At 39.1% G+C, this 27,362-nt stretch overlaps 1 protein-coding gene across 3 annotated transcripts in view; it reads right to left on the bottom strand.

The window, feature by feature from the left end:
* The window catches only part of mdga2a (MAM domain containing glycosylphosphatidylinositol anchor 2a), a 249,857-nt gene extending 223,506 nt beyond the window's left edge, over window positions 1–26,351 (bottom strand). For 2 of the 3 annotated variants that reach the window (XM_036134196.1, XM_036134197.1), the window contains exon 1: window positions 25,307–26,351. In XM_036134196.1, coding sequence (XP_035990089.1) covers window positions 25,307–25,379 — 73 coding nt within the window. In that variant the 5' untranslated portion in view covers window positions 25,380–26,351. The remainder of the gene's footprint in view (window positions 1–25,306) is intronic. The other variant, XM_036134198.1, reaches the window with a different exon arrangement.
* Between the last annotated feature and the right edge of the window lie 1,011 nt (window positions 26,352–27,362).

The following is a 27,362-nucleotide window of genomic DNA, read 5'->3' as shown; positions in this document are numbered from 1 at the left end:
TTTTTTTTGCATCCTTTCTAAAAAACTGACAATAGGAGACAGGCGAAAACGACACTTGCAGTGACTCATAAATGTAATATATAATGTTCAATAGTTTTACATCATGCACATCTTTTAGTCATAAAAACATTGTTTTCTTGGGTTAAAAAAGATTTACATTTGGAACGACTTTGCAGCAGGCCTTTAAGTGCTATCTACTGATACGGCTTATTGGATTTCCGTACATTATGTCAATTGAGCTATTGCACAATTCCCATAGCTTTTCAGCTCCTGATGCTTTAATGACGTTATCATTATTGCTTACTCCCACCTCTGCTGCAGCAAATAACCTTGTAACATGTACAACACGCAGCTTAATGATTAAATAAATGAGTCAGAGGCCCACTTATTTTCATTTTCCCTGTGGGTTTGCGTGTGTGTTTCAGGTAGAGATACCACAGGAGGATAACATGGAGAAACAGAAACCGAACCCATGTAAGTGTAATTTTATTCCATCCGTGTGGGAATGAACTGCACGGTTCACCAGATGATCTTTTATTCACCCATCTTGCTCTGAGTAAACTGTGTTTGCAGCCATGACGAACTCCCCCGCTGTCTTTAAGGTTACTTCCTGTCACCACACTTTCACCTCCCCACAAAGAGCGTGGAGGAGGTGAGAGGGAGAAAGCCTGAGTTGTCATCACAGTTTAGATCAGTGTCCTGCCTCCAGCCACTGCTGCCTTTACACCCCCTGCCCTCCACCTCAGACCTCAAGCAGAGTATTATGTAACTTCAAAAACAAGGTCACGAAAATACCCAGAGATGAATGAAGATGGATAAATAGGAGAGGAAGGAGGAGGGAAGGAAGATCTCTCTCTTTTTCTGCCAGTGCCCATGTGATTCAGCAGGGGGTCAGAGCACTGGACTGAGAGAGCTTGCAATAGCCTGATGCATGCAAATGCCCACAGACACACATTTATCCACAGACACATGCACAGACATGACATTTACAGATACAGATGTCATATTCTTGCAGCTACAGAAATCATGATAGTTTCAGTAAGACACAGCCCATCATCTCTGTGAACAAGTTGTTTTTTTTTTTTTCCAACTAATATTTAACCTTCAATCAAGCAGAAAATTTCCAAACAGGGTCTCTTTTTGTGTCAGGAATTTAAACACAACCCCTGGCTTTGCACTTTAAATAGGTATAGCACAAATGATCATAAACCATGTGTTTTTTTAAGGAATCAAATGAACCGAGTGTTATATTATATTATGAAGGGGTAGGAGTACACCAAACAAAAAACTGAATGGAAACATTTTCAGCTAGCAACAAAATGTAATATATGAAATCTCATACTCAATTAAGTATTTTTTTTAAACACTAAGTGAAAACAGACAGTCATAAGCATGTTTCTGGCTCTATTTAGACTTTCTGAGGTGTGTACAGAACTGTGTTGTCTGGATTGTGTTTAGAGCTCTGTGATCTCTACTCACATGGAAAACTCATAATGCCTAGTACTTTCTCTACTGGTTTAGTTTTTTTTCTTCTTTTCTTTGTGTGTGTGTGTGTCTGTGTGCAAAAATCCACCACTTTGATTACCGTCTGAGTTTTCACAAGTATGTATTCATCAAACATATGTAAAAAGCATGTGACTTTGACCAAAACAGCTACAATTCAAATCGAGAAGCAAGTTGTGTTTTTTCCCATGCTCTGAAAGCGTCATGTTTGGAGACGCATGCTTTTAGTCTGACCCCGACAGCATGATAAGTAAATTAGTAAAATGTTCATTGGCAGTTCCAAATGTATAGGTCAAACTACATTATGTTAAGCTGATGAAAAAATGGTTGTGTAAAATTTGTGCTTGGCAAAGAACGGCCAGCATTGTACATCGGTGCTCAAATTAACACACTTCTGAGTCTTTAACCAAAGCATTCCCTACTAGAGAAAAAAAAAATCATATTATCATCCTAAGATTTGCTTTCTGATGAGCTGATCCTCATTCATCTAGGACAAGATTCGTAGTGATTACAAAAATGTTTGAACTATTTTCCAGGTCGTATTATCAAACGTCAAAACACCTAGGTAGCCTGTTTCACAGCAGATATTGTAGCTTAAAGGAGGAGTAAAAATGTATGCAAGTCAATAACAATGGCTGCATTCTATTTGGATTAAGTTCTGATTTTGCAACTATTCTTTCGAACAATGCGCAATGATCCAAAAGTGGAATGCAGCCCCACTGACATACCTTTGTTTGCCCTACACATTTAAGACAAATTCTTAATTCTTACATGTTTTATACACATTAAAATTGTCAAAACTGTACATCAAACACATGCTTCAATAATATTGTTGCAAACTTTAGAAACTGCAAAAGACAAAACCAATACATAAGAAAATCATGTAATATTTAGTAAAATCTTATTGAATTGAGTTTGACTTTAGCCACAGTGCAATCCATGCATGGCCGCTTCTGAAGGTTGTGTTAGCAGCTAATGATTTTGCTGAGCCGATATTCTTTTATTTTGATGTTCCCATATCAATTTAACCATACTCAGATCCAGTAAAATCTAAATTATGTTTATAATAAAAAAAAATGTTCGTTTATCCATTTCTTTTCTACTTTTGTAGAAAAATAAGATTTCAGTGTCTCTGAAAAACTGCCATCTTACGTAGCACTACAGTAGGGCAGCGTAGAATGCTACTGAGACAAAAAAAGAAAACAATTTTCTTCCCATTCCTGAACCTTGTGACCAAACATATTTGCTTTTTTTTTTTTACAAACTAATCATAGGAATAAAAAAATGACTGAGGATACAACCCATGAGTATTACAGGTGTTTAAACTCTACATGACTTACTATATTTATCTTTATCAACACAGCAGCTCATGAGTGCACGGGTATTTAGTATCATAATCCGATACTGTACAAATCTGTTAATTACACATTCTCCTGGCTTTATTTGTAAATGCTGATGAGTAGGCTTTGCAAGTTTTTTTTTTTTTTTTACATCATTAAAATGCCTTGAAAGACTTCAATCAAATTCGGATGCTTTGCTGAGGCTTAGGTCGGCTACATCTTCATTCATTAACTTTAATTAACTCTCTTGACTCATCCTCCCCATGAAGAACTGAATCTACCTGACACACAAACAACTGGTTCTCCCAATCATTGACAAACTAAACGATAACAATTCTAGTGTGAGTCCTCAGCTCTATGTTTGTGTATCCATGTGGTCATGTCATTACATGCTAATGGGCTCTCCTCTGATGCTACGGCGGAGCAGAGAAACGAAGGCTGTGATGGAGAGAACAGGGAACCATTTGATGTTTGCCAGTTGAAAGAATAAGCCTTCCTTTGGGTTGTGCTTTCCACAGAGGCATGCTGGGATTGAGAAAGCTCTTGCCCAGGGCTAAAGGGGATTTTTGGTGGGCGGCACACATCCAATTACCTCGGTAGCATCACAGAAATCCTTGGGGAACGCACACACAAACACAGATATTCGCCATCACACAAGTTCGCCCACGCATATATCAACATGTAAGACTCCCACTACAGGAGGGCTCTCACCACAGAGAGGATGAAGCCAGATTTTTCCATTCTGCCTTTGCTGCATCAGTTGCCTTGGAATTCATGAATACTATCAGCATGTGTTGATACAGACTTGTGATATAAATATGGATAGCAATATGGAGAACACCACCCAGGTTTCACCTCTTTGAAGAGCATTACTAATGCTTTCATAGATGCCATTACTGGATTTGCATGGGTTCGTCTGATCAGCCAAAAGCAAATTCTGATCTGTTAATATCCTGAGGTTTATTGGTGCCTTTCAAAGCCGTTTTGAAGTCTCCCAATTCCAATGCAAGTCTTAGATTTATAGTCATTTAATAATCCTGCCAAAAAAAAAATCAACCACAAGATCCTACATCAAAAAAATACCTATGGCTCACATAAATAAAACAGCATCCTGAAATTAATTAATTGTAAAGGGTTTGTTTTCACTAACACCATGACAGGTTAAGAAGTCTCAGATTTCGTCTTCCTGAGAATTGGGGGCCTGCAGGCCAGTGGGAAATCATATCTCACCACATGTTGCAGCAAATCGATTTGTGGTAGATTTTTAATTATACTGATTTGTCATACATTTTATTAGTTTGAGGAAATTGCCTGGAGCATAACACTGAAACTGACAAAGTTGCGTGGTATTAATTTACATATTGTCACTGTGGGTAATATATTGCTACACCTAGTTAATACACTCGCTAACTTTATTTGAATTGTATTGGAATAGATGTTGGCTAATACTTTTACAAAGCTTTTAATGGTAAATGTAATATGGTCACAAAAAGTATAAGAAGTCATCATGATGTGTATTTATTTCTCATATTTAAATGAGGAACACAAAATTATTGAAATTAAAGGTGTTCGTTTGAAGATTCTGGCACAGAAAAACTATCAATTGTAAATCAACTATTAATGTTCAGTTTTACACAATCATCTCATTCTTCCTGGTGGTTAAAGAACAGCTTGATTTTTAAAAAAAGATAAAGTAATCTATGAGGAGTTTTGAGCTACCTCCGAAGATCTTTCATTCATTCTCTACATCCAACACCCACAACTTATTTTTCACTTGTCGAGAAAACCACATGGATAAAACATCAAAAGACAAGTCTATCCTACTATTGTTTATGTTTCCTAACTATGAATGAATACTATAGTTTTAAAGAAGTTATAAGGAAGTCATGGCTTTAAAACTTAAAAAAAAAAAATCCATCATGCCTTTCCTATAGTGTAAAGTCCTAATGTTAAGACGCAGTGGAGAGTGGTGATAAAAATAATTTACGGGGCGCACTACAGGTCAGGAATTAAAACAAAACTGTTTACAAATTTTTTTAATCAACAGCTTCATGAAATAATTATTTTGTAAATTAATCACCAAATGTTTTATTTATTTATTTATTTATGTATTAAAATTGTTTTGCTCTATTGTTTTCTCCTGTCGTGTTGTTGTTGCCTGACTTTTCCTTTTGCATTTGTATGTTTGCGTGATATTCGCAATATTGCGACTAAATTAATATGACTGGATTTAAAATTACACAAAAAGCACTGATTGGCCACAGCTGCAGAGAGATGCAAAACTTTAAGAAATTATATACATACTCTTTTGGACAGCGCCCCTGACCATGTAAATGTAGCTCCTTAGGCCTACACAAAAATATAACTCCTAAATACACAAAATGGAATGGGAATGCTGAAAGATCAAAACCTCCCTTTAACGAGCCGCCACTGTTGAGGTGTCAGAGAAAGGACCCGAGTGAAAACACATTTCTTGATTTTTATGGAGCATTGAGTTATTGCTGCACACTGCTGGTCAATGTTTCATACCTTACAAGAAACAAATTTGGCTCTCTGCAAAATGTTCTTGTCACCAGAAAAGATGAGTCATGGTGTGGTTAATATAACCCGCCACTCTGATTAAGTAATAATGTTTTCGACCAACTTCTAGCATCTATAAGTAGATAGTCCAGCCCAGGACAACTGGACTACTTTCAACAATTCCTCAAATATTTTGGTTCTGCCTCAGAAACATGTTTAAAATCACCTTATGAGTTTTCTATTGAATTAAGGTCCAAGTATTCCAGCAGCCACTCTCTAACCAACAATCTTCTGAGTCTAAAACGCAGAAGCTGCTTGCTTGTTGTTCACCCGTTTCAAGAGCAAAATTGCTTTCACATAGATTTGCTTACATGTATAACTTATGATACTATACATTTGTGTTGTGTCTGAGTGCACGTCAAATCCACATTACAGGTGAGACTTTGTGTTTGTTTTAGATTAAAATATATGTTAACCCTTTTATGCAATTATTCTTCTAGTGCTCCTATACTCTGTGAAGCACTTTGAACCGCAACAAATTAGAATGCGTTCTGATGAGACTTGTTTGTCAGATAAAAAGTACATTTTTAAAATAATAACCTTTTTAGCAGGTATTAAACATACTTTTCATTAAGCCCATTTTTCTGTATTTAATTTTTTTTTTTAGGTCTGGAGCAACATGCACACTTCCTCAGACATTCAGACAAATAAACTATTCCAAGAAGTGTTAAAATCCTGGTTGGTGCCCTGTTTGCATCTTAAAGTAATGTTGCCTGTATCAGGCTGATCAGTCTTTTGAGAGTGTACCTAAATATAAATACAACTATCTGAGTAAAACGCTGCTTAAATTTAGCCACAGATATGGGGTGACTATTTAAGGGTCGAGTCTAGATTGAAATTGCTCTTTAAAATAGCAAACAGGCTTCCCAAACCTTTGCTCAGTTCTTTTTGAAAATGTTTCAACACCTATCCAGCAATCCTTATCCAGAATTGACAAAGACTGCTGGATAGGTGTTGAAACATTTTCAGAAAGAACTGAGCGAAAGTCCAGTTGCCTCCAATTTAAGCCTGTTTGCTGTTGCGATGACCCGGATCACTCAGAATTTACACAGGCATGCTCTTACATGCTGAAAAACCATGAAACTCAAAATATTGCTTGCATGGGAAAACAGATAAAGATAGAGGATAGTAAATAAAGGTAGGCAAAGGAGCAGGAATAATGAAAAATGCAGGTCAGCTGAAGCTGTGAACATGGCCTTTTTGAGAGAAGCTTCTTAAGAGCGCAGCTCTTCTCTGGAGCGACAGTCAAGATAAAGGAAAAGAGGGCCACCAGCTGTGTGTTTGTGTAAGCAATTCTAAGCGTTTTGTGTCCTACAAGGGTAGGACTTTCTTTTATTATTATTTCATTTGCGGAAGAGGGAAATTTTGCATTGATGAACATTTTGAGTAACACAAAAGGTAAATACAGCCAATTGCTGCCAAGGCTGATTTCCGTTGCTTTTCCACCTACCAGTTGGTCCTGGCTGAACTGCCTAAAAATAGTAAGTTATTCAACAACAAAAAACTGCATAAAGAAAATCTAAATTAAATAAAAATAGGGTAGCATATATGTAACATTCCAGCTTTTGAGAGACCAAATTCCCTCTCTATTCTCTGTGTCAATCTTTGCAGTCATGGCATTTTAATGAAAATGTGATTTTTAACTCCTTAATACCTTCAGGATTTTTCTTGATGCCTCACCTCCATTTTGATCCAAAAGACAAAGTGAAAATAGAAAAACATCCTGGATTAATAGCAAGCTGGCATAGCAACTCTAACATCTTCAGCTGATGTTCACAGATGTTCTCTGGATTTTAAATTTAAGTGCTGGGTATCTGTAGTAGTCATTCCTGTTGTCCAGCAGTGTTTGAACATGTAACCTGATCATGGGGCTTGCACACAGAATTGCTCCTTTGCATTCTTAAAAGTCATTCATTTTTATTGTTCTTCGCTGATCAAAGTGCATGAGGCTTGAATTTGTGTACAGCTCTTTGCTGTTTCGCTCAGGCCAGAGTTAGAGTTGTTGAACTGTGACCCCGGTACGCTGTGGCAAATAATCACAAATTGAACAGAAACAGAATATCTATTAACTGCTTCAGACCGAGCAGAAAGCAGCTGGTCAGAATGGGAATGGAGCTCCTCCACAAACTCCACAATGCTCTCTGAATCATTTTCAAAATGTTTTTGCATTACATATTTCTGTTCTAGATATTTGAGGAAATGTGGTACTGTTAAAACTCTGATATTTTTACTCAAGGTGATCATAGTCTGAACATCTCATACTGGCCAATGCCTTATTGGGTGCAAAATGTTTAGTTTAAGATAAGATTTTGTCTCAAATTGGCTAAATTTAACTTATTGTTGTGCCATTATTTGGCCGATTGGACTACGGCTCCCAGCATGCAACAGGGTTTAGGACCAAAAACTCAGATTCCTCTGAGATGATGCCCCATCAGCTGTATTGAAGAGACCTCATCTCAGCTGAAGATTCCTCATGTTGGAACACATGTTGGAAACAGTGGTGGATGCCTTGCTGGACAAAGTCAAACCTTTGCCCCTTTGGTCATTGGACTGATAGAGGAGATCCTAGGGCTTTAATCAGGTTGAGCGTGCAACCAAAATCTAGTTCAGTCTTATAACTGACTAGACATCCATCTTTCATCGTAAATAAGTTTAATAATTGTTAAGTAATAAATCCAATTGCTAGTTATAGTCATCCAAGGCTGGTAGCCCTTAATCACAACCATTTGAAACAATTTTTGGTGTTGCTTTCCTTTGATTAAAATAACATTATCAAATATAATATTCAATTATAATTGTTAATAATATTCATAATGAAAAAGGTTAAATTGTACAATAGCTTGTGTAAATACAGAATAAACACAATAAATATGTCCAACTACAATGCTTTTTGTGTTTAATGAGATTTTAAAATGCAACAGGCAACTTGAATTAATTAGTCATTTGACTTATATCTAACTTAAGCATAAAAATAGTGAGGGTCATGCTGCTTCAAGCATGAGACCTTATTTGAAATGCCAAACAAAGAAGATGAAAAAAGAAAGAAACATCTGGTTTTGTAAAATGAAAATAACTGGCTCATGGAAAGAGAATGTGTGCCATGAATACATGATTGAAATCTTGTTGAAGCCATGGGAAAATTATCCAAATCAGACACACCTCATGCTGAGTCAGCACATGCAGACTGGGTCAAGAGACAAAACTGGACACCTAATGACTGAAAGCCAAATCTAGAATTAGGATACAGCAGACCGTGTTCAGACCCTGCTAATATAGCAATAATCAAACAGCTGTGAGATGTGCAGTACGTCTAACAAAGGTAGAAATGTTCTGGAGATTTCTGATGTCTCAGAAGTTCTTCATCACTCAAACTAAGTTCATTACATGCATAAAGCATCTACCTAGCTTTTTGTTGAAGTGCTTTTGTGACTGGAAGAAATAAGTTTCTAATTTTCTAAGGTGATCTCGGCTTGTGTAATTAGAACGGAAACCACTCTCTGTCTGAAATCCTGTTGGTGCGAGACAAGGCTCTAAACATTACACTGAGCAAACATTCCTCAAGGTAGAAATAGTTATCAACTGCAAAGCCTCTGTTGTAGTGGCATGAATAAAAATGAGGAAAGACAGAAAAACACTCAAAACTGGCTTAGAACTTAGAGATATGTATTAAATTTTGATATAAGAATCTTTTCTCCACTGAGCTGAATCTCAGAGGAAAAGCACTTTACCTGCTTCAGAAAACTGTGCTTGCTTTACCATAGGAAGCCATTAACTGACGATATGCGGCTTGAGGTTATCCTCAAGGGTTCAACAGCCTCTGGGAACTGCTGTGTCTGAATGTGAGATGAATAGAGCATGACACTAAAGAGATTGGTTATTACACTGCATATATCTGTACGAAAAATAAAGTTTTAAGATGATACTGGGGCATGCGCGGAAGCCCAAATAATATGAAAAGGGGGTCAGAAGATAGTTGCATACGCTTCTGCAGAGAGCAGAAGTTGCTGTGAGGGCAAAGGCAAGTCCATCACTATGAAAAAGTATTCATATGCTGTGGATGTCTTCTCAGTCTGTCTCAGTATCATCACACAGTTCAATGTGTTTTACTGGGATGTTATGTAACAGACCAAAACAAAGCAGAGCACAACTGGAGTGTAGAAGAAAGATGAAACCGGTTTTTGAAATACTTTAGAAATAAAAATCTAAAAACTGTGAACTTTCATATTCCTTTGATAACCTTTGATATCCCTATATACATGTGTACAAACACAAACACACACACACACACACACACACATTCTGTTTGCTAGAGAACAGGACAACTGTTTTAATAATTTATCTACCCTTTATCTATACAGCTTTTCTCATTAAGGTCTAAGATCTTATTTACAAGAGAGCTGGTTTGTTTGTCTTGCATTCCACAAACTCACCCTTTGTGGAAGTATGGGACACATAACATATGAAGAAAACTGTGCCCTGGTCAGTTAAGAACAAAACCCTTTGGTCTACATGCGAAGTGCTAAGTGTGGCAGAAACCCAACTCTGCACATCTTCCTGGACACACCATTAATATTGTGAAACATGCTGTCGTCAGCATTATGCTGTGGGGAGGCTTTTCTCCAGCATGGATAAGGATGCTGGTCTGACTTGACGGGGGGGGGGGGAGAGATGTACTACACTGAAGAGTGGGGAGAGGTTCACCTTACAGCTTAACAATGATCAGAAAATACTTAGCCAGAGCAACAACTGAATTAGGCTGTAATATGTGTCAAGTCTTAGAAAGTGACCTAGTCAGCAAAAACCAAAATGAGTAAAGTATCCAGTTTCTATATATGGCAAACATACTACTGGTAGACACACGCCAAATGGGCTTGCTGGTTTTAATTGTACCAAAACATGGTTCTGCAATCGATTCACCCAGCGGGGCTGAACACAGATGCATGACATATAGTTTTAGATATTCGGCACAAATGTTTCTTTCACAATTACCTACTAGTTTTACTGGTGTGTCAGATAAATCCTAATAAGACACTGAAGTTTGCAGCTGTATCATAACAAAATGTGAAAAAATACTTTTGAAAGGCATTGTAGAAGCAACCACATCATCTTCTCAGGAACTTTGAGGCCCGTCCCACCATTCAGGATGAGCGCAGCACAGATGGGCAGATGTGTGTCCACGGTCATTAATCACATTGATAAATTGATACCTCAGCAAAGTTCTGTCCCAGAAAGATGAAAAAGCTCACACATAAAAGGTAACCACCTCCTCCCAGATTCAAACACATACTGTACACTCATTAGTGCTAAATAACATCTGCTGAGCCACAATCTTTGGAGAAAGAACTACATTTAGGAGCAAATAAAACGCAGTTGTAGTGTAAGCATAACTGATACAAACGCAATGCAGGGGCGTCTCTAAGTGCCCCACAACCCTAACCCCCAAAAGACACCTCTCCATCCCCTGTTAGCTGTCTTGTTGGGCACCGGTTTTGATGCGGAGGGCTAGTGAAGGCGTCACTGTCAACGCGTTTGCTCCGCTGCCGTTTCTGCTTGTCAGAAAAGCTTACGCATTATTTGCTGCAGAGATAAGTGGGCCCCACTCCCCGCCGTTCCCTTGCAGCAATGAGATGGTGATGATTTTTAAAGAGACAAATTTAGCCTTAACCTTCCTCATGTGCCCACCTCCATCCCTGGGACCCCTCCCTCAATCTGTCCCCACCTCTCCTCCACTCGTGATCTCATCTTCGTCTGAGCACGACGGGGAGGCTGCAGCGAGGAGCGTTTGCTTTCTGCAATCACTTCACATTTGTTTCAGCGTTTGATTTGCCGGCGTGCTGGAAGGGAGAAAGAGAATGAGCGAGTGGGTAGGCGGCAGAGGAGAGAACAAGGAAGTCAGAGGATGCGCGATGCAAGGCTCACATTCTGTCACCATGACAACAGACATCACTTCACAGGAGCAACACTTAGGATGCGCGTGTGGGCTGAAGTGACAGAGTTGAAGGTTGGCATTAGCCTCTTGTGGGTGCCATGATGCAGCAATCCCCCCTGCCATGCTACTTTCTTATTTTTTTATTCCCTCCACGGTATGGCTAAGAGGCACCCTGTTGTTCCTGTCAGCTACCTGTGGGGGGTGGGGGGGGGGGACAACTGACTGCTGAGACTTGTACCTCATATATGGAAAAGCAGGTCCTGCCAGTTTGACTTAACTAAGACAATTCAGTTGAATGAAAGTAGCACAGGAACACAGGGAAAGACATTCATATTCAATGAAATCCTTTCATCATTTGCGTCACTTTGAAGCTGTCTTGCATGTATAATTCTCTGGGATCTGAAGTGATGCCAGTCACAGAAATGATAATCCAAGATGTAAAACAAAGAATGCATCACATGCTTTAAAACAACAGCCTAACAATCAAATCTGCTTAAGATTGAAATGTGCGGTTATTTGCCTAACTATTCCTACTTTTTAAACTTTTGCCATTTTGTGAAGTTACTAGGACAAACTTCATATTTTACCCTTCATACAAACTTCATCATGTTTTACTTTCATTTCATGTGATCGGTCAACAAAAGGTAGTGCATAATGTAAAGTGAAAGGAAAAGGATATAGAGCTGTCAAGTAAAAACCTGAGAACTGTGCAGTGGAACTGTATTCATCCAACTTTAGTGTGAGACCAAATAAAAACTCTAGTACAACAAAATGTATTCAGAAATAGCTAAATTTGTAACTAGAGCCCACCTGTGTGTAACTTAATCTTATATGTTATTATTAAAGAGGGACATATAATGCTTTTAAGCTCTTCCTTTTCACATTTAAATAATTCAGTTGTCGTCTATAAAGTGAAACTGCAATACTTTGGTCTGAATTCCTCAGCAAATTAAACTACACAGCCTCTTTGTTGCCCCTTTTTTGGTATCGCCTGAGAACAACTTGTTTTGATGTGGTATCTTTAAATCTGAAGGAGGCACTTCACATTGCCCCCATCGATGTTGTAGAGCGTTCCACTCCACCCCATTCGGCCATTTCTATAGGATGCTGGGGGACAGTGTAATGGATTTTTTGAGTTAATACACCCAACAACCAAACATTTTCTCATCTCTACTTGTAGCTTTGGCATCCTTGGGCTTGGACTCAAATTGCTGTGAAAAACAAAAATGGCAGATTCGGGAAATTAGTAAGACAAAAGTCCATGACCTTGTTTAGCAGCTCCATAGCAAATACTGTGACTAAATAGTTCAAAGAACATAACAGGAACTGAACCGATTGGAAAATATGATCCAAAATGAAAAGAAACGTATCTAAGCACCATCTGCACAGACTAAATTAAAAATGTATGCATTCATAGAAACTCCAAGTGCCCAATAAATGTATTTAACGGCTAAATAAATTAATTTTGTGTGATAGGTTCCCTTAATTCAGCTGTTCAGTGAAGGCTCCTGTGATTAGTATTAGAGAATAAAGGTGAAAAAGCATTATCATGACGACCAAGGAATACAAAACACAGGTCAGGGATAAAGTTGTGAACAAGCCTAAAGTGGCATTAGGTTATAAAACAATATACTAAAGCTCTGAACATCTAGTAAGCATTGCTCAAAGCACCATCCAAAAATGGAAAGAGCATGACACAAACGTAAACCTACAAAGAGATGTCTGTCAACCAAAACTGACAGACTAGGTAAGGGTCTGCCTTATTCTGAGAAGCAGCTACAGCCCCATGGTAACTCTGGAGGAGCTGCAAAGATATAGTGCTCAGGTGGGAAAATCAGATCACACAACAACTAGCAGTGGTGCCCTCTGCGAATCTGTGGCAAGAAGAAAGCCCTTATTGAAACAGCAATACAAAGAGCTGTCAGCACTTTGCTACAAGTCACACAGGGAACAAAGCAAACAGTGAGAAAGATGCTCTTGTCAATTTTGAAAGTTTTGATCTGCATGCAAAATCCTATATTTGGTTGAAAACTAACACTACACACCACCCTGGACAGGCCTAAAACATGCATGAGCCAGTGTCACATTGTGGGGAAGTTTTTCTTCAGCAGGGCGCAGGGAAACCTATCAGAGATTATGGTAAGAAGGATACAGCTAAGTGGTGTTCATATCTGCAAGAAAATCTGTTAAAAAAAGTACACGATCACTGTATGTTGAATAAGTCTCAGAGGTGATTATGGGCTGTAATAAAAATCTACCACTATGCAAGATTTTGGGAAACATACATTGTAAAGGACATGTTTTTTCACAGTGCAAATAAATTGTTTTGTATAGGCAGTGCTCTACCTCACACAAGACAGTTAAGCCCTATTTTTTTATATTGCACTTGTCATATCTTAAGCAAGATAAAACATTTTATTCATGCCACAGAATACATACTTCGGATCAAACACACAGTGAGAAGGAAATAGTAATGGAAATGATGTGAAATTATATTTCTGTTAGTTTTTTATGCAGATTGATAGAAGAAAAATAATAACTGGAGAGAGCTCAAATGATTGCAATCAAACAATTCTAACAATTGTGATTGTCCTATTCAAGGCAAAACAAAGGCTCAAAATCCCTGCAGCTATTCTTAACCTAACTACATTTTTGCATTACAAAGAGAAACCAAAGGAATCTTTTTACTGTCAAAAGTCACTTTCTTTTGGAAGGGATGACTATGGCTAGTCTTACCACAACTCCACAAAGTAATTAGCCAGCAGCAGAGTTGAACTGTACTTTCTTTTTCTTTTTGTATATATATATATATTTTTGCACTGCAGTCACTGCAGAAGCAGACATAACAGAATACTCTAAACCAGGGGTCACCAACATGGTTCCCCCAACACTGCAAAAACGGATCTAAAAATAAGTAAAATGTTCTTAAAATTTGTGTATTTATCTTTGATTTGAGCAGGTAAATGAGATTATCTGCCAATGGAATGAGTATTTTGATCCCTAAAATAAGATAATTAGACATACTGCACTTGAAATAAGATGATGGAGATGAATTGTTCCTATTTTAAGTGCAAATTTCTTATTCCATTGGCAAATCATCTTATTTACCTGCTCAAATCAAGGACAAATACACAGGTTTTAAGAACATTTTACTTATTTCTAGTTCTGTTTTTGCAGTGAAGGACCTTATGTGGTGCCCTCAAGCCTGTTTAAAAAATAGCACAACCCTCCAGTTAGCTGCATCTAAAATGGTATTTTTAGTAGTTGTGCTTCCTTTTTAATCATACTTGCATTTACATAGATTTAAAATGATAAATACATTAAAAAAATTATATTACATAAAGTTAAGCTCAGCTCTGACTCTTCTAGTTCAAAGGTCGGTGCAGGTAGCCCTACGTATGACAGTATCAATGAAGTAGCTCTCAACTTGTAAAAGGTTGGTGATCCCTGCTCTAAATTAATCTCTAAATGACTGCTTCATGACACAACTCCATCAGTGCTGTTGACTCAAGATACTTCTTAAACTGATACGTTTCTGATACTGTTAATTACAACTCAATCACATGTCCTTCAACTTGAGGAAATTAGCTTTTGTATGATGAATGAAAATCAATCCATATGAAGACTTCCTGCTGCGTAAGATAAAATTAGCAGAACTATGAATGACATTTGAGATCTTTATCTTGTCTTTAATATATAATAAATGGGCACTTTTTGTTGAATGGTTGATAAAAAAAGAATATTTGTAGTTGCTCTTTTTGGCACACACACATATCTCTCATATATATATATATATATATATATATATATATATATATATATATATATATATATATATATATATATATATATATTAAATTGACCATACTTTGCATTGCTTAATGATGATGTAAAACTTAGGGAGCACCCCCATCACTCCTATCAAGGTGCATCAAGGCAACACACTTCAGCGTGCAAGCTACAAGTGGCAGTTCTGTGAAGCAGCTGTGAGCAGACCCTACTGGAGCTGGAAAAGGTACCCAGCTACTATCACCCTACTTAACCTCTGTTGCAGAAGGAGTAGAACAGAAAAATGGGAAAATGTTTTGAGCAATAACTTGATGAAAACCGCTGCCAAATTTAGCAGGTGTTAATTCTAAAATTGTGCCACCCTATTGTGTATATTGGTTTGTATGAGGCGGTGTACTATTATGCTATTAGTTTCACAGAAGTCAGAACAGCTGTGCTTTCCTGTTTAAAATATAGCAATTAAATCATTCTACATCACTTTTCTTTTGACATTTTAGCAAATACCCATGACACCATGGTAGTTTCATAATTAGGTTTTCATACTGTGAGTATTTCATACCTTGTCACACCTAATGTAAACATTGTTTTTTGTTGTTGTTTTGCTTTATATATCATGGCTAGTCTCATTTCCTTTTTACACCTTATTTTGCATTTATGTGAAGACTAGATGAGCATGCCTCCTCAAGATAAAATCCCTTTCCATCACTGGTACAGAAATATAGAAACCAGCTTCTGTTCAGGGCATAAATATACAAAACTCACATTAGAAGTACAAAATCACAAAATAAATCAGTGATGCGTCCGTTAGTCAGCCGAACAGGCCTTCATTAATGAATGAATACAAGATCATTAGTAGTAGCTTTATGTCCTCTGCATTATATACAGTGGGACAAGTCGCTCAGGGTTTGGGGATGAGGGCTTAACTGTTTAAGCAGCCTGGCCCATTATAATAAGCTTATTTGGTCTGCAACAGGGATTTAGCATTGAATGATCCAGAGGTAAACAGCCTTTCTGACCTCATCCAAATCCTCATGGGAGATGGATGAAAGTATTGTGCTAAACGTGTCATTGAGACGTACGAGCTATTCTTTACAGTGTGGGGGAGCTTCTTTTTTTTGATGTCAAATGCACCAACTATTGATTTTTAGCCAGGGACGCAAATGTCTGTATTATAATATTGAGTGGATGAACGACAGATTTGATTTTTTGATAGTCAATCCAGGAAGACATACATACAATCACATATGATAAACTCACTCCTAAGGTCATTTTAGATTTGCCGAATAACCTAACACACGTATTTTGTTTCTAAGAGCAACTTGGAGTACCCGAAGCAAAGCCACACATGCATGCCAACCACACAGAAGGAACCCAGCTGAGATTTAAACTGGTGACCTTCTGGCTGTGAAGCAAGAGCGCTAATTGAATAAACACTAATTTATCCAGACAATTACATCAAAAAATGTTAATATCAACTAATCTGATTTTATAAATTCTTTGGGTGAAAAAAATTACTCGTCAACCTTTATTAGGTCCATGGCCTTTAAATGCTTGCATGGTCCAACATTTGTTTCCCCTTCTTGTGTGCGTTAAATAGAAGTTTGAGGAACTTTTGTCTGTTTAAGGGTTGAGCAAACGTCACAACAAATAAGCACAGGCAAACCTTATTTGTTCAGAACACCCAATCCTGAAGGTCAACAAACTGTAAACTGGGAATTAACCTTATTGGATTTATGCATGTGTCATCTCTATTGTTTAACTAGACCTCGGATAATATGGAGGTGGATATTGCTATTATTTCCACAGCGCACTATTGATGTTTGGCCTTGCATTTTAATGGCATGTGAAGATTCACTGTCTTGGCTAAATAATGCTCTAGCATCATCATAATACTGCAGAATACACAATGTGAAAACTGTGCTACACATTTTTTGAAAACATTGAAATATGTGCCCAGCATGACGCAACATTCACAATACATATATACCAATGCTATAGAACTGACTCAAATAGTACTTTCTGGCCCTGGGTTTAATTCCTGGTCAGAAAGCGTGCATGTTTTCTTCATGTTCTTTCCATCAGATTGTTATACAGTTTCTTCAGCCATACTTCTCCAGATCTGATGTAAGACAGACCGCCACAGAAGATCCTTCCTGCCCACAATCATCTCCAACCACAGCAGCACTTTGAAAAAAGCTGCATAATGAGTTACAACAACATTCCATTTCCAGTTGGTATTAATAAAGTATTTTTAAATTGAATGTATTTAATTGTTCCCTCTAAATTGCTATACAGTATAGAAGGTGTACCTTGATGGACTGGCGACCTGTCTAGGGTGTTTCCCTGCCTTTCATATAATCACAGCCTCTGAAATGAAATCCCTCCAAAACGTAACGTACATGTCTTGACACAGAACAACACTTTGAATTTTACACTATGCATCCCAATACGCAGGCTCTACACATATCAAGTGCACATCAAAACTGACACACACACACACACACACACACAGTAAATAAAAGACATGACATCACTTACGTTTCACCAAACACATTCAATTTCTTAACATTTAGACCCATGTATAAATGTGCTTTTATATTTGCCAACATGCAGACCCTGTCACTGTGTGACAGCAGAGAAATATGGGTGCCTGTAAAAATCGAGCTTTCATGTTGGTGTCATTAACTGTATTCGAGCACAGACTTAACTAAATGGCAGGATTAACTAAAACCTTCTTGCATTGTTGGAAATGTAGGGTGGGCCAAACGTTTTTATTCCTGACTAATGCTACAAGACATTCATTTTTCAGATTCTGCGGCACAAGTTTGTGACTTTTTAATACAAAACACAGAGGTTGCTCTGCTAGTTGTGGACAATAATTTGTGGAGTGGTCCTTAAGTTTTTTTTTAAATAGAATAAATAATAATCTACTTGCGGTTGGGTTAAATATCATGTGCATTAAAGAATAAACAATGTTTTTTTTTTTTATCTAATGCACACATTGTGGGAGCACTTAACTGTTGGAGACTGTTGAACACAGCTGAAACGTGTTAGATTTAAAGCTCAAACAGTGTCTCTGCAGTGCATGGTGAGTGCCAATACCAGAGGGCAGGCTCCAAAGAGGAGTAATATTCAAAATGATTAAACTGGTCCCATCTGAAGCCCTCTTGAGGGGTACAAAGTAATCCTTGAGGTGTTCAGTTAAGTCTTCCACCGCAACAAATTCCTTGTTCTATGTCCTACCCTGCTGTATATCTTAATTTGCCTCTGACTGAAGCTGCAGACGTCCATCGGCCGTTACCCCATAGGAGAATGGGGTAAGAGGCTGGCAGAGGAAAGACAGGCAAGGAAATGGGAACTTTGAGCATGAGGAGAAGAGACAGAGCTATCCGCGGTCTTATTACGGTGGGAAATGTACGGGTCCTGATCCAAAGGAATGATGAAGGACTCTGTGGAGGAGGCCTCTGAGAACCAACAAAGACGGCTTTAGTTTCACTGGCAGAATGCATTTGCATAGCTTAGAAGCCAAAGCGTCTGAACCGGGGCTCATGAAAAGGGAACCTCAGCAATTGCTTGGACTTCAATGCAAACTAGAGGGAGCGAGAGACAGAAGGAGAAAGACAGTGAAAAAGAGAAGCAGGAGTGGTACTGTGTGGAGAGAAAGCAGAAGGACTTTTTTCCCCTCTTCAGCAGCACAAAACAAATGAGATCAGGGACATCTGTGCATCCCAAGGAGGTTGTCTCTGACTGACTTTGATGCAAAGAGAACATAGGGAAGGCGGTACGTCTCCAGAAAAAGTAACAAGCACAAAGGCATTTCCATGCAATCATAAAAGTCATGTTCCATTGTAGCTTTTTGATATGAACATTTAGAGCCTTTTAGCTGTCACTACCATTACACACAAATGCTCTTTGGAGTACTTAACTGGGTTGTACACCACATCTTTTGATTTGCTGAAATGAAGGAGCACCATTTGACCGAGTGGAAACAAGACAAGGGTGAGTAGAGTTCAATATGATTTAGTAATCTCCAGGAGAAATGTGTGCGTGATGAAAACAGCATTATGAAGGAGAAAAAAACCTGCAAACGACATGGGAGGATGGAAGAAACAAAGAGAGAAACAGATGTTGGTACTTTAGTTGCAGCTCACTCTCTCTTTGGCCTGCGGTCATGGTGGGATGACTAGCCTTCATCAATTCTCTTTAATGACTGTGGCAGCAGCACTTAACACACTGCTATGTGATTTCTTTATTACTGCGTCATGATATCACCAATTAGTCAATGGCGATGGTATCAAGTGATGCCCGCGGATAAAAAGAAGGCCGAGAACATCCACTAAATGTCCCACTCATCTGCTTCAGGGTCCATTTAGAAAGCAAAGACAGAAAAGAGGCGGCTAATGCAACAAAACAAATGCTATTACGTCTAGTGGCACAAAAGCTCAAATGTAGCAACCTGAAGAAAAAAGTACAAGTGCTGTGCATTTAATTAATAATTGATTAATAGTAGATTCCCATGACTATAAATTTTAAATGATATATTTTTATAATAGTCATGATTTTTACAAAGGCTTAATTAGTGTGATAGTAAAAAAAAAAAACGCCATGATATTTTTTGTTAAAACACTATTGTGAAAATGTTATGCAGTTTTAACTTGGTCTAGGGATGTCAATATAAGCTATTCCTATAAGCTGTGGATATGAAAGCATGACACTATCATTGCGACTCTTATTTTGAAATAAGAAAGGAAGTAACTCGTAAGTGTCCCTGTTGTATTGACAGAGTTACCTAATAGAGACTGCTCAGCAGGCTGGCTGACAACACAGTGACAATACACTGCAAAAACCTCATTCACTTTTAAATCACTTATGTCGGAACATCTTTGTTACTTGGCAGACAGATTAAGTGGTGACAGACTGACACATAAGTTATAGACAGTTTGTAAGAACGTGGGAATTCTGTGAAAGACAATTAACCACTTATGATAACTTTAAAGGGCTATTTCGCAATTGTTTTTATGCTTTGTTTTTGTTTTTAATAAGAACTTGATGGTTCTACACTGAATTACAATTCTTTAAACAACTCTTTGGGCTTTTCGATATATTTATTTTCTTTGTTTGAAAAACAAAAACAGAAGAATTTAAATGTTTTGCTTTTTTGGGCATCAAGTCCAGGGTAAAATAAGACAAGCTATAAAAAGAATACCATTTATTGACTTGCCAGAACTAGATTGGATTACTGTAATCCCCATTTATTTTATGTGTATAACCAAAAAACACACAGATTCTTAGTTTTTCCTCAAAACAAAATTGCTAAAATCTTGTCTCGTCTCAGGAGCTGGATGTATTGGATTGGCTGGATGTTACCCTCCTATTATTCATACTGAGGCCTATTCATAACCTACAATAACACAACATAACAGTAGGAGAGTGACAGACATGCTTACTCTCACAGCTTGAGGACGTTTGTCTACACAAGGGTGCAGGCTCCTTTGGAAGACAAATTATGACTCAGTAATTTTCAGTGAAAGCTTTTTAATCAGACACATTTGTCATTTTAAGGAGAAATGTTAAGATGAAATCTCTTCCTGCTTTTATACACAACTGACTGACTGCTTTCAATAAAAGGCCAACTCCTGCTCTGCTGGTAAAGCAGTACAGTTCATGTATTTTATTGTGTATTGATGTTTTTATTGTCTTCTTTTATGTATGGTAATGTTGCAAATCCAATTTCCATTAAGGAAAATAGGATCACTATTGACCAAAATTATCGCTACAATTGCAAAAAAACTGTCTTTGGTATGTTTTTAAAAGGAGTTTAACACCCAGTATGTTAAAATTGCAGTCTCTTTTTTAAAAACAATTAAAAAAAAACATTACAGCCTTTAACTGTATTCAGTGCATTTAAAGACAAATCTAGTAAGAAAATAAAAATGCCATTGCTGGGTGACTCACGTTATGAAGTCACTCACCCACTGTTTTTCACCTGTGATGAACAATTCCCACACCCACCATACGTCTAAACCTCCTGCGAATCCACTGGGAAGCAAGAGTACATAAATGTAAATGATTTGCAGCCATCAATAATAAATGTTGACTTTTGAGCCATGCCAATAGATGACTGCCTACAGGCAGCCTCCCTGGAGGTTTGAGGCAGGTACAGGTCTTCAACAGTGGTTCCTCTTCATTTGACATAAGCTACACAAGGAAGTGCATGTTAGATTTCTATTTATAAGCAGGACTTGCATTTCCACATAACATATTATACACAAGGCAGGCAAGAAAGCAGCATTCCAAGGGAGTCTAGGAAATGGTATTGATGAATTGAAGAAGAATTGGCTGTGCTCTGGGGATTTTTCAAGCTGCTCAACATACATGCAAACACGGAGAGTTAAATGCTCAAACAGTTCCATCTGGTACTCCCCCCCCCCCCCCCCCAACACCACCACCACCGCCCCTCTACCTCATCCCCTGTCCCTTCTGCTTCTGCTGCTACATACCCACAAGTCCACACATACCACTCTAGTAACATCACATCGAGCATTATGGGATATGATTCCTTTTAATCTGCGTGCATCTTCATCTGCTCACACGCAGTGACATGGACAGCATGCTTACATGCTTACGCCAAGGATCAGCGGCTTTTATCGGACTTGCGCGTTATCGGCTGCTATGATTAGTGTCATCCCTGTCAGTCCTCAATGTCTGTGGTAAGCTGACGAGCCCCATGTCGCAAGAATGGATATCGAGTTGAGCGAGGGAAATGATTTAGAGGCTCTGACCCCGGCCTTGTTTAAAAACTGTAGGAATTAAGTGACTCCAAACACCACATTCTGCGCAGCCCGTTGTTTCGTTGTTTTCCATATACAATTTTTTTTCATAAAAATGTTCAACTAGAAAAGGTTAAAAGTGACAAAACATTACAGTTTGATGTTGAGCAGTCTTGACCCAATCCTGTTTGAATATAAACTAAACTGTTATTTGATTAAATAATCTGGAATAACAGCGAGAAATTGTAAACTGCAAACCAATCAAAACACATGCTTGGGCAAATACTTCTCTGTGAACAAATAGACTAAAATAGTAGGAATTAATAAATTAGATTTTTAGACAGACCCAAAGAACAGGTCTCTCAGTAAATAAATCTGAGGCAAATACTACCTGTAATTTCCCATCTTAAAGTCTTAACCTGTGCATCTTATATTTAAATATAGCCAAATCCTGGATAACACATCCAGTTTTTCCTGGATGGCAAAATAGTGTGAGGAACATTCTGAGTTGTTTTCAATACAGTTCTGTTTTATTAAAGTTCAATATTTATAAAATGAAATTGTACCATTAGTAATTAATTAATTGGAAAAAGATTTAAATTTTGAGTGTCCAACTGGCTGGCCACCAGTCGGGGCCAATGACAAACCAATCGTAAAGTTAAACATCCTGTCTTTTTCCAACCTATAAATGTACCATATCTAAGCACTGTGTTCTTTAAAGAACAACACTTTTGTGGGAACACTGTAATTAAGTAAATACGATGCAAAGTTAGCTATTTTCAGTACCAGTGAGACGTTTAAAATAAACTCAGATAAAGAACAGAGATCTGACAAGCAATTTATAATGGAACTGCAGTTTCTGTGACATAGCGAGAGATGTCTGCAGTTCATTCAGATTGCGAGGGAGAGAAATTCAGCAAATAAAAAAGGCTAAATTGAGTAGAGAAAAGTTACTCTGTCTGTCACGGAGCACAATGGACATTGTTGGCAGCCTTTCCTGGGAATACGCAGTGACTGCAGTATGATTAAACTGAACCACACTAACTGAGCTAACAACTAACATAAGATGCTAAAGACGTCTAAAAAAAATTCAGCTTTATTTTAAAGTGTTTGCAAAACCTTGTTTTCTGCAACTTTATCACACATATGGCAAGACTTTACCACTACTCAAAAAAACAAAAAAAAGAAACAAAAACGTGAAAATAATTTAAAATTGTATTCCTATGTCATGGTTCATGAAGAGAAATAAAAACTGGCACAAATGCACATGATTGGTTGAAGCTATCCATAACCCAGAGATCAGAAATTGGCCAACAAAAACGTCTGATCAGTCTTTCTGAATAAGAAATACAAACAATCTCTAACAATGTTGAATAAGTACTGCAAAGCATGAAAATTACGCACGAAATAAGTCTCAGCTCTAGCCAATTGAGTCAAATGACTGTATTCACACCTGTTAGCTGAAATGAACATAGTCTTTATTCGGTGTACATTTTTTGTTGACAAGTGGAAATGTTTTTTTCTTACACCTGTCAAGACTTGTGAAGGTGATGTGCATTTCAAGTTCTATATTCTAGGTTGTGAGTTTAAAAAAAAAGTCAGCTGGGAATAACATCTGATTTCTGGTTTCATTGTGGCGTCCAATGAGAGAACAGATAAGACCGGTGGAATTTCACTAACCTCCAAAAGCTAATATGAATAACACTGTCTCACAAACTTTTTTTCCGTAAAGTGTCTTGAGACAATAGTCTTTGTGAATTGGCACTAAACTACGTTGAAATGGAGCATTTCGTCCAGGGAAAAATTAAATTAAGGTGTTCACTGATGAAAGGGTGTGCACTATGAGGGTGCTTTGAAAGATGCAAAGCGACATGATAGTAAAAAGCTCATTGTTGTAAATGGAAAACTTTTAGTCATTGCAGGTTTGTGAGCTGGGGTTAGAGGAGCTAGCGTGTTTGTGCAAACCTAACGGATTTCTGATTCATAACTGTTATGTTGTTGTGCCCAGTTCAGAGAGATACTTCAGATGGAAATGAAGTATAGCATACAATATCACAGTTACTAGTGCACAGTACATCATTAGTTGGTATCTGAAGTAGTACCATATCTCTGGGTCATCAATTAGAGCTGTCCGGCCTTTTAATATCTGGCTTGTGCCACTAAAAGGAAAAGGAACGATAAAGTCTCTGACGGTGCGTTGCATGGCTGTTGCATGGCTGTTGCATGGCTGTTGCATGGCTGTTGCATGGCTGTTGCATGGCTGTTGCAGTCATGCTCACTGTACTCTTTCTCCTGCCTCACACTCTGTATCAACAGAAATCTTCTAAGCTCGGCAACACACAAACCCACGTCTCCACATCTGGCTTAAATGTTCCTCTGTGCAGCCTTTTTGCTGTGGTCAGAGCCACCGTTGCTGCTGACAGATAAGGGCTGGGCACCTCAAGGATCCCTCCATGTCCTCGTCTTGGTGCACATGAATCACTTTGTCCTCACAGTCCTCCTACAGCTGCCACTGTCAGCGCCGTCGCTGCTGCCGGGATTACAATTCATATCAGATACAATTTGTGCCACTGATCGCACGGGCATCGGGCAGGAATTTGCCTTCGTCGTTAGCGTGGTGGAATTCATGCAGCAGCAGCAGCAGGACGACGCTCACATCTTATGACATACTAGCAAAAAGCAGTATTGGTCTGAGCACCAGTCAATGCACACAGTTCACAGCTACTACCTGTTTCTCTATAGAGCTCAGAGCAGATTGCTCTGATCCTTTCAGCGGATTGCAACGAGAACGTCGCTGCACCTTTCTGCAACAAGTCCTTATAATACAATGCCAGCTAATAGCTGTGATTCTGCAAGAGATCCAGACATGCAGACATAAGGAGGAGGTGGTTAGATAGATCCAACACGCAGGATGATCACTCATGACTCTGCACACCACCATTGCTCAACACATCTTTATGACTTCCACAAATAAGCATTTGGGCTGATGTCAGATAAGGAGTCACATGTGTCATTTTGAATCACAATGAGCAATTATAAGCGGGGAAGATAAATAAAAAAATTAAAATAAAAATAACTGAAGGCTTCAGAAAGGACATACCAGGTTCCTCTGTGATAACATAAAAATGTAACCTGCTAAATTTAGCCTGCTCACTGAGCATGGGGAGTGATGGATTGGATCGGAAAGGGGGGGCTGCACACACGCGATTTGCTGTATAACCAAAAGGGGCTACATTAAGGAAGCCCCAATTTCAAATATGGTTTTTCATAGCCGATATGCCCACCATATACATGCCCACTTCCTAAACAACTAGATTATTAAAGGACATCGGGATGCAATGGGAAGCCGCTGCTTTACAAGGTCATGAAAAACATGTGGGAATCCGCAGACTTACCGTACACTCCTTGGCAACTGATGCCTCCAACCATCAACGCCAGTAGCCCCAAAACAGTGATAATTAGATCCATCCTTTCACGTTAATCTCTGCATATCCAGCTCTCTCAGTGGCAAGAAGTCCTTTCCGGGGCGGTGCGACGGAGGCGCATAGACGCGGCACTTTCTCGTCGATTAATTTAGTCCCAACATAGTCTGTGTATCTCACAGAAGCTCAAATGAGTCATGCGAATTAGCATCCGATGTAAGCTGTCATGTAAGACAGTTGACCAAAAGATGCTGAGCGGCTGAGGGCGCCCAGACGCCGCGGAGGATGAGATGAGGCAGGCGGGTAAGACGCGCGGCCAGGAGCGGGGGATGAACTGCAGAGAGGCCGGTCTTTCTTTAAATAAAAAAAATAAAAATAAAAAAAGTGTTAACAGGCTTCCTCTCACCTCTAGCAGCCTATAGTGTTTTAATTGTCCTCAGCAAAAAGAGACCAACGCCGAGGGACGACACACGGGTTCTATCGAGGGTTCGGCAACCCACGGAGGTAGCTCATCAAATCCAGCTGCGGTCAGAGCCCACGCAGCGGACGCTGCGTTGACTGCGCGCTGTCGAGCGAAGCTCCCATCACTCACTTTGTCGCTACAGAACAGACAAATTCTCCTTGTTTTCACCTTTCTGAGGGATGAAGTCCTCAATGGCTGCTGTTCACCAATACACACAAAAGTGAGTCACATCACGAGCGACGCGCCGAATCCGCTCGTCTCTCCCCGTGGCGAATGACGAGGGAAGGGTCCGGTCCTCCGGTCCTGTCGGCCGACGGTTTTCATCCACGGCTCCTCGCCCAGGAGAGCGCTTTTTGTTGTTTCCACCGTGCCGAGCCAGTACAGAGCATCAGTCACGTTGCGCAATACGTGCTGCACGGAGACCGAGTGTGGCACCGCAACCGGTCTGTATGGCTACGTCAAGAGGTGCGTGGCTTCCAGCGCTCATCTGTATGGGAGGCTTCACTCGGCGTCAGGAAAGGCATGAGAGAGGCGCAGCTGCTGGATGCTGAGAGAGAAAGAGGGAGGAGGGAAGGAGGGAGGGAGGGATGGTAGAGATGGAAGCATTGGAATTCAAGTCTCGCTTTAACAGACCTTTTGCCATCACAGCCAAACACACACACAGGTCTGTCTGCTCATGTCTCACCATTCTTCCTTCACCAGACAGGGAGGATGCAGGGGCGCCTCTTGCCAGTTTCTGGTTGGGCACCCAGATGGGGGCCATTTCCAACTAATTTCACCCATCTCACTCTCTGTGTCTGCCTTTCCTTTTAGTGCCATAGAAAGACATGACCACGGACTAAACTTCCACCAAAGATACTCAGAAATTTCTAGATTAATGTCACATATTTAGGAAAAAAACGTGCGGATATTCTCCAATGTCGAAAAGTTGTACATTTGTGAGAACATTTGTCCCATGTTTAAAGACACACAATTATGTTAAAAATAAACAATTCTCTGACATTTTATAGTCAGAAATGTGTATGTAAAAAAAAAAAAAAATACAGAGATTATAAAGTAAAACATTTGTGACAAAAAATGGCAGAAGTGCTCCAAGATTGAAGTGGTACATTGTTGACATGTGCATCTGGATATTTTCTGCACCCAGAAGATGTCATTCTGACACCAGAAAAGAGTCCAGATCTTCTACTTACGCAGTACACAAATGATCTGAAGCAGCACTTACCGAGGTTTGACCAGCCAGCCTCCCCAACTCAGCCTAAAATGCTGCAAACACCCTCACCTTTCTGTTTTTTCCACCCAGAACTTCACTTCTTTAAGCTCCAGACTGTCACCCACCCTTTCTGGTTCAGACGAGTCCTCTAATGAGCCTCCCTCCACGACCCTGTCCTTTTCAACACTCCAAGTGATGAACACTCTGCGGAGGACCGAATCGAGGAAGGCTGCAGGTCCAGATTGCATCAGCTCCGGGCTTCTCAGGTGCTGTGCGGATGAGTTGTGTGGCATCATGGGGCCTCCTATGTGGTACCAGTGCCCAAAACTACACATCCCAAAGACCATAGCAGC

The sequence above is a fragment of the Fundulus heteroclitus genome, unplaced genomic scaffold (genome assembly GCF_011125445.2).
Source record: "Fundulus heteroclitus isolate FHET01 unplaced genomic scaffold, MU-UCD_Fhet_4.1 scaffold_76, whole genome shotgun sequence".
Taxonomy (NCBI): domain Eukaryota; kingdom Metazoa; phylum Chordata; class Actinopteri; order Cyprinodontiformes; family Fundulidae; genus Fundulus; species Fundulus heteroclitus.
The sequence above is the reverse complement of the archived record's forward strand: the minus strand, read 5'-3'. Positions and strand labels throughout refer to the sequence as shown.